The sequence below is a fragment of the Salvelinus alpinus genome, chromosome 34 (genome assembly GCF_045679555.1).
Source record: "Salvelinus alpinus chromosome 34, SLU_Salpinus.1, whole genome shotgun sequence".
NCBI classification, from domain to species: Eukaryota; Metazoa; Chordata; class Actinopteri; order Salmoniformes; family Salmonidae; genus Salvelinus; species Salvelinus alpinus.
In genome coordinates, this window is record NC_092119.1 from 2,064,282 (window position 1) to 2,077,260 (window position 12,979).

The 12,979-nt window shown below is 46.1% G+C and overlaps 1 protein-coding gene and 1 pseudogene across 3 annotated transcripts in view; one reads left to right on the forward strand and one right to left on the reverse strand.

The window, feature by feature from the left end:
* zfyve26 (zinc finger, FYVE domain containing 26) overlaps positions 1 to 12,979 on the reverse strand; it is a 104,338-nt gene that overhangs the window by 86,271 nt on the left and 5,088 nt on the right. For all 3 annotated transcript variants that reach the window (XM_071382505.1, XM_071382504.1, XM_071382506.1), the window contains exons 2-5: positions 5,243 to 5,546; positions 4,545 to 4,704; positions 4,146 to 4,361; positions 3,752 to 4,067 (exon numbers count right to left, since the gene is read on the reverse strand). In XM_071382505.1, coding sequence (XP_071238606.1) covers positions 3,752 to 4,067; positions 4,146 to 4,361; positions 4,545 to 4,704; positions 5,243 to 5,433 — 883 coding nt within the window. In that variant the 5' untranslated portion in view covers positions 5,434 to 5,546. The remainder of the gene's footprint in view (positions 1 to 3,751; positions 4,068 to 4,145; positions 4,362 to 4,544; positions 4,705 to 5,242; positions 5,547 to 12,979) is intronic.
* LOC139563712 (uncharacterized) lies at positions 10,038 to 10,961 on the forward strand (annotated as a pseudogene).

The window sequence follows — 12,979 nt, forward strand, 5'->3', positions numbered from 1 at the left end:
GGGCGTGTCAACAACTAGGCCAGAGGATTGGCCACTACTGCCTAAAGGGCGTGTCAACAACTAGACCAGAGGATTGGCCACTACTGCCTAAAGGGCGTCTCAACAACTAGGCCAGAGGATTGGCCACTACTGCCTAAAGGGCGTGTCAACAACTAGGCCAGAGGATTGGCCACTACTGCCTAAAGGGCGTGTCAACAACTAGGCCAGAGGATTGGCCACTACTGCCTAAAGGGCGTGTCAACAACTAGGCCAGAGGATTGGCCACTACTGCCTAAAGGGCGTGTCAACAACTAGGCCAGAGGATTGGCCACTACTGCCTAAAGGGCGTGTCAACAACTAGGCCAGAGGATTGGCCACTACTGCCTAAAGGGCGTGTCAACAACTAGGCCAGAGGATTGGCCACTACTGCCTAAAGGGCGTCTCAACAACTAGGCCAGAGGATTGGCCACTACTGCCTAAAGGGCGTGTCAACAACTAGACCAGAGGATTGGCCACTACTGCCTAAAGGGCGTGTCAACAACTAGGCCAGAGGATTGGCCACTACTGCCTAAAGGGCGTGTCAACAACTAGGCCAGAGGATTGGCCACTACTGCCTAAAGGGCGTGTCAACAACTAGGCCAGAGGATTGGCCACTACTGCCTAAAGGGCATCTCAACAACTAGGCCAGAGGATTGGCCACTACTGCCTAAAGGGCGTGTCAACAACTAGGCCAGAGGATTGGCCACTACTGCCTAAAGGGCGTCTCAACAACTAGGCCAGAGGATTGGCCACTACTGCCTAAAGGGCGTCTCAACAACTAGGCCAGAGGATTGGCCACTACTGCCTAAAGGGCGTCTCAACAACTAGGCCAGAGGATTGGCCACTACTGCCTAAAGGGCGTCTCAACAACTAGGCCAGAGGATTGGCCACTACTGCCTAAAGGGCGTCTCAACAACTAGGCCAGAGGATTGGCCACTACTGCCTAAAGGGCGTCTCAACAACTAGGCCAGAGGATTGGCCACTACTGCCTAAAGGGCGTCTCAACAACTAGGCCAGAGGATTGGCCACTACTGCCTAAAGGGCGTCTCAACAACTAGGCCAGAGGATTGGCCACTACTGCCTAAAGGGCGTCTCAACAACTAGGCCAGAGGATTGGCCACTACTGCCTAAAGGGCATCTCAACAACTAGGCCAGAGGATTGGCCACTACTGCCTAAAGGGCGTGTCAACAACTAGGCCAGAGGATTGGCCACTACTGCCTAAAGGGCGTGTCAACAACTAGGCCAGAGGATTGGCCACTACTGCCTAAAGGGCGTCTCAACAACTAGGCCAGAGGATTGGCCACTACTGCCTAAAGGGCATCTCAACAACTAGGCCAGAGGATTGGCCACTACTGCCTAAAGGGCGTCTCAACAACTAGGCCAGAGGATTGGCCACTACTGCCTAAAGGGCATCTCAACAACTAGGCCAGAGGATTGGCCACTACTGCCTAAAGGGCATCTCAACAACTAGACCAGAGGATTGGCCACTACTGCCTAAAGAGAGAGAAATACTGTGTAAAACAACATTTAATACGTTGCTTCAGAAATATTTCACTATACATTTACAGTGAGCTAATACTTTCTCTCACCCACTCTTTAGTGTATTTTAAAAACAGTATTAATACACAGTACATAGGGTCAATGCACAGCATAGGGGGTCAATACACAGCATATGGGGTCAATACACAGCATAGGGGATCAATACACAGCATAGGGGATCAATACACAGCATATGGGGTCAATACACAGCATATGGGGTCAATACACAGCATAGGGGGTCAATACACAGCATAGGGGGTCAATACACAGCATATAGGGTCAATACACAGCATATAGGGTCAATACACAGCATAGGGGGTCAATACACAGCATAGGGGGTCAATACACAGCATATAGGGTCAATACACAGCATAGGGGGTCAATACACAGCATATGGGGTCAATACACAGCATAGGGGGTCAATACACAGCATATGGGGTCAATACACAGCATAGGGGGTCAATACACAGCATAGGGGGTCAATACACAGCATAGGGGGTCAATACACAGCATAGGGGGTCAATACACAGCATAGGGGGCCAATACACAGCATATAGGGTCAATACACAGCATAGGGGGTCAATACACAGCATATGGGGTCAATACACAGCATAGGGGGTCAATACACAGCATATAGGGTCAATACACAGCATATAGGGTCAATACACAGCATATAGGGTCAATACACAGCATAGGGGGTCAATACACAGCATATAGGGTCAATACACAGCATATAGGGTCAATACACAGCATATAGGGTCAATACACAGCATATAGGGTCAATACACAGCATAGGGGGTCAATACACAGCATATAGCGTTAACAGCAGCTGTACTGTCAACATTGCATAGAAACACATCATAACAAGTCTTCCTCCTCCTCCTTTATTTCTACAATTTCCAAAAGACCAAACAAAAACATCATTACTTTTTACGAGACGTGTTTGTGCCGTCATTCTAACTTAATTACATTCGTATGTTGACTCCATTTTGATGTTGAGGTTTTACGATTTGGCTGCACTTTTCGTAGCAGATTGAATTATGGGACGTTTCAGGCCCCGAAAGTGAACATAATTGTACACTCGACAAACTCCATTAAAAAAACAAAGGCTTGAGGGGGCTTACGTTGCAAACTTCCCTTGCTTGGCTAATCATTTGGACTGATGACAAGGCCGCGGGGATTCCCCCCCAAGGGCACAACGCGAGGGTAAGTGGACGAGGGAGTGTCTTTGTTGGGAGTATTAACCGCAGTCCATGTCACGTTCCAAAAGACTCTTTGGTAAACGGCAAGGAGTTAGAAGGAGATGAATGCCAGCTAAATAGACCGGTACTCAGACGAGAAGGCAGTCAGGAGGCAAGATCGTGTGGGACCATTCTAGCCAATGAGAGGGCAGTGTGAACAACAGGTACAACTCAGATATAAAAAGTGTTTTTTTTCTCCTCAAAGTTGCCGGGGGACGTCACGTGACCTATTTATCAGTACACTCGTAACAACCTAAACACTCCATTAGAGTAAATTAACCATTATATATTTTTTATTACCCGAATTCAACAATCTGTCATTGACCTCTGTACATAAACTCCTGGCTTGGTGAGCGGCAACAACAAACAACAAACCTCACCTGCTGGAGAAGTCAGATTTTGGGCCAAGTTATCCCTCTCTCTTCTCTTCATCCTCTCTGATGTGCCTCACACGTTTCAGTTCATTAATATAGCTCCCGCCTAAAGGCCAAATCGGTATCATTTTGTAAATGCCCGGATACCTACGGAAAGACGCGTCTTTCACCCAAGTTTAGTCAAAAACAAAAAAATATATATATATATAAATAAATAAATAAAATGGGGGCTAGTGCCGTATCTGAGATATCGTGTGTAACTAACGTACGGACGGACGGAGATCGATGAACAGTATCCTCCCTGATTTCATCGTGGGAGACAATAAAGCTTGTTTTTTTTCTTTTCGATCCACTGTTTGTAAACAACGCAATTGTAAAGAAACACATTATAGTTTTAAAACATGGTCGTAACTATACTGTTGATCTCATGGATGGTCAGTCCTCGTGTCTATAGCTTTGTCTATGAATTTGAGAGTGGTTACTTCTGCCACATGGTGGGTAGACCACTTGTTGTTTGAACTTTAGATTGCCCCTTTTAGGTTTCAGGTAAAGTTAAGGAAGTAAAAGTCCATCCTCACCCTGGATGCTGGGAGTCTCTCTCAGTAGTCGGTCTCTGTGCAGCCTGAGGGCTGTGGAGCAGTAGTGGGAGAGCAAGGTGTGGCAGTGGGGTCGTAGCAGGGAGCTCAGGACCCTCTCCTCTCTCAGGGGCCCGTCTCTGGCCCTCCACAGGGCCTCACACAGGGCCTCCAGCTGGCCCCCGCCTCCTCCACCTCGCTCCGACCTCAGGGGCATCAGGGCTAGGACCACACACATCTCCTCCGCCCAGCCCTCCATCTTCTCTGAGCCTGGACCAAGATGCTCCACTCTCTCCATCAGGTATCTGATGAATGTGTCCTTTAATAGAAGTAATAATACATTTTATATAAACCCGGGGGGGGGGGGGGGTGTAAAACAATTACAATTAAAAGCTACCTGTAGGATGTGGTTCCCTGTATTAACACTCCTGGGGTGGTCCTCCAGGAAGCTAACCAGAGCCTGGGCCACTCTGGGTCTCTTCTGGTCCAACAAGGCTTCGAGACAGGTCTCTATCCCTGGACTCTGAGCATCGCCCGTCTCTGGTGATACCCTTGGGAGCCCTGATCCCTTGCTCTCCTCCGACTGGGTGGTTAGGAAGGCCTGGTGGAGCTCCTGAGGATGAGAACAACATTTGTCAAATAACTTTTCTCCCCCCCCATTCCCAATTACTCTAAAATATTAACTTGAAACTAACCTTATGGTTCTGTATCAATAGCGGTAATTGTTGAAGTTAACTTTATGGTCTCTATATAAAATGTTGTCCGTGTCTATTTTTAGAAAATAAGAAGTATAAACCTTGAGTGTGGTCTCTGGCACCTCGTCTCCCAGCTCCTCTAGAAGCAGTAGGATCTCTAGTTCTCTCCTGACTGAAACAGAAACCTCTTCTTTGGTCCATTTCTCCAGGACTTGGAGCCAAAGCCAGGCCAGTTTGTGAGGGCTGCCCACACTCTCCCATCTACAATACACACAAAAGATAATTATATAAGCAATTGATATTGGCTAATCAATAATAATGTACCATAATTTCTCCCCCCCCCCCCTCCCTCCAGGTAAGCAGCCTAACTCACTCTAGCAGGTAAGGGTAGGTGATGACCACCCCCCCCCCCCCCCCCCCTCCAGGTAAGCAGCCTAACTCACTCTAGCAGGTAAGGGTAGGTGATGACCACCAAACCCCCCCCCTCCCTCCAGGTAAGCAGCCTAACTCACTCTAGCAGGTAAGGGTAGGTGATGACCACCAAACCCCCCCCCCCCCCTCCCTCCAGGTAAGCAGCCTAACTCACTCTAGCAGGTAAGGGTAGGTGATGACCACCAACCCCCCCCCCCCCCCTCCAGGTAAGCAGCCTAACTCACTCTAGCAGGTAAGGGTAGGTGATGACCACCAACCCCCCCCCCCCCCCTCCAGGTAAGCAGCCTAACTCACTCTAGCAGGTAAGGGTAGGTGATGACCACCAAACCCCCCCCCCCCCCCCCTCCAGGTAAGCAGCCTAACTCACTCTAGCAGGTAAGGGTAGGTGATGATGGCCTTGATGATGTCCCGTAGCCGTTGTGACACCTCTCCTCCAGCGTCACACAGCTGAGGCACGCAGGCTTCAGCCAGCTCCCACTCGCCATTCTGCAGACACCGAGTGAAGAAATCAAACAGCTCCTGAAGAGATGTCTCTGCCTCACAGCCGTACGGGTGCATGTCTGTCTGTCTGTCTCCTCCTCTGGTTTAAATCACAGCCTGGTCGCCTCAGGGTCAAGGGTTCACACCCCCCGTCTTTCACGACATGGCAGTGGAGGAGTAATATCCAGGAGCTGGGTAAAAATACAGGATTATATCAGTTAACATCTAAGAGATGCTTTTATCAAAAAAACGACTTACAGTCATCCGTGCATACATTTTTCATATGGCTGGCACCAGCGGGAATTGAACCCACGACCCTTGGTGTTGCAGGTTCTAGGCACAGAGGACCAACTAGCTGAGAAACGCTCAACTCTGTTCTCTTATATAAAGAGAGTTGAGCGTTCTGCTAGAGGACCATAGGATTATTATGATTTTTCAAAAAAAGGGCCATCCCAAACTGTAACATGAATGATAAGGAAGAGTAGGGCTGTATCCCCAATGGCAATCTAGTGCAAACTTTTGTGCTACATTTGACCGGTTACCCTATTCACTACATAGTGTTCTACATTTGACCGGTACCATATTCCCTATTAAAAACAACAAAACACGGTGTTTTAAGTGAGCAGTAGGCATTGGTCTGAAGGAATTGTTCTGAATGGAAAATTCATGAGCACCACAATACCTGCTCCACCCATGCTCTACCAAGGTTTTACAGCGCCACGATACCTGCTCCACCCATGCTCTACCAAGGTTTTCCAGCACTACAGTAGCTATGTTGGTCTATTGTTCTCTGAACAATATGTAGGCAGGCTTCTTAGGATTCAAACCTTTTCAAAACAGCCTAATTTATACTCTTAGAGGAATTGTTTACACAATAATGTGATTTAAAAAGTATTGGATTTTCCACACACACACAAAGACATTCCATTCCATGAAAGCAAGCTTTGCTTTAAAACGTACAAGACCATCAGCCATTTTGTCTTGTAGTAACGTGGTGCCTGCCTATATTTCGTAAAACTTTTATTTTAGCAATACATGTAATTGAGAAAACATATATATATATATTTTCATAACAGCCTTTTCTTGGTCAGAACTAGAGGTCGACCGATTAATTAGGGACGATTTCAAGTTTTCATAACAATCGGTAAACAGTATTTTTGGACACCGATCATGGCCGATTACATTGTACTCCACGAGGAGCCTGCGTGGCAGGCTGACTACCTGTTATGCGAGTGCAGCAAAGAGCCAAGGTAAGTTGCTAGCTAGCCTTAAACTTATCTTATAAAAAACAATCAATCAATCATAATCACTAGTTAACTACACATGGTTGATAATATGACTAGTTTATCTAGCGTGTCCTGCGTTGCATATAATCGATGCGGTGCCTGTTAATTTCTCATCGAATCACAGCCTACTTCGCCAAACGGGTGATGATTTAACAGGCGAATTCGCAAAAAAAAGGACTGTCGTTGCACCAATCAATGCCTTTCTTAAAATCAATACACAAGTATATATTTTTAAACCTGCATATTTAGTTAATATTGCCTGCTAACATGAATTTCTTTTAACTAGGGAAACTGTGTCACTTCCCTTGCGTTCTGTGCAACAGAGTCAGGGTATATGCAGCAGTTTGGGCCGCCTGGCTCGTTGCGAACTGTGTGAAGACCATTTCTTCCTAACAAAGACAGCCAACTTCGCCAAACGGGGGATGATTTAACAAAAGCGCATTTTGAAAAAAGCACAATCGTTGCACGAATGTACCTAACCATAAACATCAATGCCATTCTTAAAAAAATATACTTCTGTGTATTGAGTTTAAACCTGCATATTTAGTTCAAATAAATTCATGTTAGAAGGCAATATTAAACTAGGGAAATTGTGTCACTTCTCTTGCGTTCATTGCACGCAGAGTCAGGGTATATGCAACAGTTTGGGCTGCCTGGCTCGTTGCAAACTAATTTGCCAGAATTTTACGTAATTATGACATAACATTTAAGTTTGTGCAATGTAACAGCAATATTTAGACTTATGGATGCCACCCGTTAGATAAAATACGGAACGGTTCCGTATTTCACTGAAAGAATAAACGTCTTGTTTTCGAAATGATAGTTTCCGGATTTGACCATATTAATGACCTAAGGCTTGTATTTCTGTGTGTTATTATATTATAATTAAGTCTATGATTTGATAGTGCAGTCTGACTGAGCGGTGGTAGGCACCAGCAACTGACTGGGAATATTGAAGACTCGTGTTAAAAAGAACCACCGGCTTTCATATGTTCTCATGTTCTGAGCAAGGAACTTAAACGTTAGCTTTCTTACATGGCACATATTGCACTTTTACTTTCTTCTGCAAAACTTAGTTTTTGCATTATTTAAACCAAATTGAACAGGTTTCATTATTTTTTGGAGACTAAATAGATTTTGTTGATGTATTATATTAAGTTAAAATAAAAGTGTTCATTGTTCATTCAGTATTGTTGTAATTGTCATTATTACAAATACATACAGTGGGGAGAACAAGTATTTGATACACTGCCGATTTTGCAAGTTTTCCTACTTACAAAGCATGTAGAGGTCTGTAATTTTTATCATAGGTACACTTCAACTGTGGGAGACGGAATCTAAAACAAAAATCCAGAAAATCACATTGTAGGATTTTTAAGTAATTCATTTGCATTTTATTGCATGACATAAGTATTTGATACATCAGAAAAGCAGAACTTAATATTTGGTACAGAAACCTTTGTTTGCAATTACAGAGATCATACGTTTCCTGTAGTTCTTGACCAGGTTTGCACACACTGCAGCAGGGATTTTGGCCCACTCCTCCATACAGACCTTCTCCAGATCCTTCAGGTTTCGGGGCTGTCGCTGGGCAATACGGACTTTCAGCTCCCTCCAAAGATTTTCTATTGGGTTCAGGTCTGGAGACTGGCTAGGCCACTCCAGGACCTTGAGATGCTTCTTACAGAGCCACTCCTTAGTTGCCCTGGCTGTGTGTTTTGGGTCGTTGTCATGCTGGAAGACCCAGCCACGACCCATCTTCAATGCTCTTACTGAGGGAAGGAGGTTGTTGGCCAAGATCTCGCGATACATGGCCCCATCCATCCTCCCCTCAATACGGTGCAGTCGTCCTGTCCCCTTTGCAGAAAAGCATCCCCAAAGAATGATGTTTCCACCTCCATGCTTCACGGTTGGGATGGTGTTCTTGGGGTTGTACTCATCCTTCTTCTTCCTCCAAACACGGCGAGTGGAGTTAGACCAAAAAGCTCTATTTTTGTCTCATCAGACCACATGACCTTCTCCCATTCCTCCTCTGGATCATCCAGATGGTCAATGGCAAACTTCAGACGGGCCTGGACATGCGCTGGCTTGAGCAGGGGGACCTTGCGTGCACTGCAGGATTTTAATCCATGACGGCGTAGTGTGTTACTAATGGTTTTCTTTGAGACTGTGGTCCCAGCTCTCTTCAGGTCATTGACCAGGTCCTGCCGTGTAGTTCTGGGCTGATCCTTCACCTTCCTCATGATCATTGATGCCCCACGAGGTGAGATCTTGCATGGAGCCCCAGACCGAGGGTGATTGACCGTCATCTTGAACTTCTTCCATTTTCTAATAATTGCGCCAACAGTTGTTGCCTTCTCACCAAGCTGCTTGCCTATTGTCCTGTAGCCCATCCCAGCCTTGTGCAGGTCTACAATTTACCCCTGATGTCCTTACACATCTCTCTGGTCTTGGCCATTGTGGAGAGGTTGGAGTCTGTTTGATTGAGTGTGTGGACAGGTGTCTTTTATACAGGTAACGAGCTCAAACAGGTGCAGTTAATACAGGTAATGAGTGGAGAACAGGAGGGCTTCTTAAAGAAAAACTAACAGGTCTGTGAGAGCCGGAATTCTTACTGGTCGGTAGGTGATCAAATACTTATGTCATGCAATAAAATGCAAATGAATTACTTAAAAATCCTACAATGTGATTTTCTGGATTTTTGTTTTAGATTCCGTCTCTCACAGTTGAAGTGTACCTATGATAAAAATGACAGACCTCTACATGCTTTGTAAGTAGGAAAACCTGCAAAATCGGCAGTGTATCAAATACTTGTTCTCCCCACTGTACATAAAAATCGGCCGATTAATCGGTATCGGCTTTTTTTGGTCCTCCAATAATCGGTATCGCCATGTGAAAAATGATAATCGGTCGACCTCTAGTCAGCACTGTGTTTGACAGTCAATCATACCAGATATAATGAGCTAGCCTGTCTGCATTCCTGGTTGATGTAACCGTTAGCTTACCTGTGTAATATTGACATAAGCTTGTTTTGCAAACATGTCCTGTTTTATCAATTGCTGTGCGGATCAATGGACAGTTCATTACCTCTGTCAAACTAACATTTACCTCAAAGATGTGTATTTGTATTTATTTTTGCAATAAAGATCGTGACACTAGATTAATACACATTTACAATAGGCCTATATCTAAACACACACAGTGAATTCGCAAAGTATTCAGACCCCTGGACTTTTTCCACATTTTGTTATGTTACAGGCTTAATCTAAAATTGATTAAAATTATTATTTTTCCTCATAAAACTACACAAAATACTCCATAATGACAAAGTGAAAACATGTTTTTAAACATTTTTGCAAAAAAGTATTAAAAATGTAAAACAGAAATAACTTATTTACATAAGTATTCAGACCCTTTGCTATGAGACTTGAAATTGAGCTCAGGTGCATCCTGTTTCCATTGATCATCCTTGAGATGTTTCTACAACTTGATTGGAGTCCACCTGTGGTAAATTCAATTGATTGGACATGATTTGGAAAAGGCACACACCTGTCTATATAAGGTCCCACAGTTGACAGTGCATGTCAGAGCAAAAACCATGCCATGAGGTCGAAGGAATTGTCCGTAGAGCTCAGAGACAGGATTGTGTCGAGGCACAGATCTGGGGAAGGGTACCAAGACATTTCTGCAGCATTGAAGGTCCCCAAGAACCCAGTGGCCTCCATCATTCTTAAATGGAAGAAGTTTGTAACCACCAAGACTCTTCCTAGAGCTGGCCGCCTGGCCAAACTGAGCAATTGAGGGAGAAGGTCCTTGCTCATGGAGGTCACCAAGAACCCAATGCTCACTCTGACAGAGCTCCAGAGTTCCTCTGTGGAGATGGGAGAATCTTCCAGAAGTACAACCATCTCTACATCACTCCACCAATCAGGCCTTTATGGTAGAGTGGTCAGACAGAAGCCACTCCTCAGTAAAAGGCACATGACAGCCAGCTTGGAGTTTGCCAAAAGGCCCCGAAAGACTCTCAGACCATGAAAAACAAGATTCTCTGGTCTGAAAATTGAACTCTTTGGCCTGAATACCAAGCGTCACGTCTGGAGGAAACTTGGCACCATCCCTACGGTGAAGCATGGTGGTGGCAGCATCATGCTGTGGGGATGTTTTTCAGTGGCAGGGACTGTGAGACTAGTCAGGATCGAGGGAAAGATGAACAGAGAAAAGTACAGCGAGATCCTTGATGAAGTCCTGAGCGCTCTGGAGCAGGTTCTCAGACTGGGGCCAAGGTTCACCTTCCAACAGGACAACGACCCTAAGCACACAGCCAAGACAGCATAGGAGGGGCTTCGGGAAAAGTCTCTGAATGTCCTTGAGTAGCCCAGCCAGAGCCCGGACTTTAACCCGATCAAACATCTCTGGAGAGACCTGAAAATAGCTGTGAGTGATGCTCCCGATCCAACCTGACAGAGCTTGAGAGGATCTACAGAGAAGAATGGGAGAAACTCCCCAAATACAAGTGTGCCAAGCTTGTAGTGTCATACCCAAGAAGAATCAAGGCTGTAATCGCTGCCAAAGGTGCATCAACAAAGTACTGAGTAAAGGGTCTGAATACTTATGTAAATGTGATATTTCAGTTTATTTTCTTGTATACATTAAGCAAAAATTTCTAAAAACCTGTTTTTGCTTTGTCATTATGGAGTATTGTGTGTAGACTGATGAGTAAAAAAACTATTTAATACCTTTTAGAATAAGGCTGTAACATAACAAAATGTGGAAAAAGTCAAGGGGTCTGACTAATTTCCGAATGCACTGCATGTAGTTGGTTTTATTCAAACACTGTCTATATAATGGGAAAATAAGGTTAAACATTTCAACCAATCGATTGGTCAAAAGAACAGGACGACTCTCAGTCTACCAAGATAGGGCTGTCCCCGACAAAAAACTAATGCATTTAATGATTAACCTCAGCTTGCAAACCAACAGACGTGCTGGTGCAGGCAGTGAGCTCTTTGTGTTGTTGAGTTGCTGGGCAACAGAGTTGCTGGCCCAGTTAGACAGAACTTCAGATTTTAAAATGAGATTTAGCTAAAAAGACGCTAGCATTATCAGAAATGCTACAAAAAGGTTCATGTGTAAAGTCAACAGACCTATGCCATGTGAACCCTACTCCACAGGAGAGCCATGTGAACCCTACTCCACAGGAGAGCCATGTGAACCCTACTCCACATTGGAGCCATCTGAACCCTACTCCACAGTGGAGCCATGTGAACCCTACTCCACAGGGGAGCCATGTGAACCCTACTCCACAGGGGAGCCATGTGAACCCTACTCCACAGGAGAGCCATCAGAACCCTACTCCACAGGGGAGCCATGTGAACCCTACTCCACAGTGGAGCCATCAGAACCCTACTCCACAGGGGAGCCATGTGAACCCTACTCCACAGGGGAGCCATGTGAACCCTACTCCACAGGGGAGCCATGTGAACCCTACTCCACAGGAGAGCCATGTGAACCCTACTCCACAGTGGAGCCATGTGAACCCTACTCCACAGGAGAGCCATGTGAACCCTACTCCACAGGAGAGCCATGTGAACCCTACTCCACAGGGGAGCCATGTGAACCCTACTCCACAGGAGAGCCATGTGAACCCTACTCCACAGTGGAGCCATGTGAACCCTACTCCACAGGGGAGCCATGTGAACCCTACTCCACAGGGGAGCCATGTGAACCCTACTCCACAGTGGAGCCATGTGAACCCTACTCCACAGTGGAGCCATGTGAACCCTACTCCACAGTGGAGCCATGTGAACCCTACTCCACAGGAGAGCCATGTGAACCCTACTCCACAGGAGAGCCATGTGAACCCTACTCCACAGGAGAGCCATGTGAACCCTACTCCACAGGGGAGCCATGTGAACCCTACTCCACAGGAGAGCCATGTAAATCCTACTCCACAGGAGAGCCATGTGAACCCTACTCCACAGTGGAGCCATGTGAACCCTACTCCACAGGAGAGCCATGTGAACCCTACTCCACAGGGGAGCCATGTGAACCCTACTCCACAGGAGAGCCATGTGAACCCTACTCCACAGGAGAGCCATGTGAACCCTACTCCACAGGGGAGCCATGTGAACCCTACTCCACAGGGGAGCCATCAGAACCCTACTCCACAGGGGAGCCATGTGAACCCTACTCCACAGTGGAGCCATCAGAACCCTACTCCACAGGGGAGCCATGTGAACCCTACTCCACAGGGGAGCCATGTGAACCCTACTCCACAGGGGAGCCATGTGAACCCTACTCCACAGGAGAGCCATGTGAACCCTACTCCACAGTGGAGC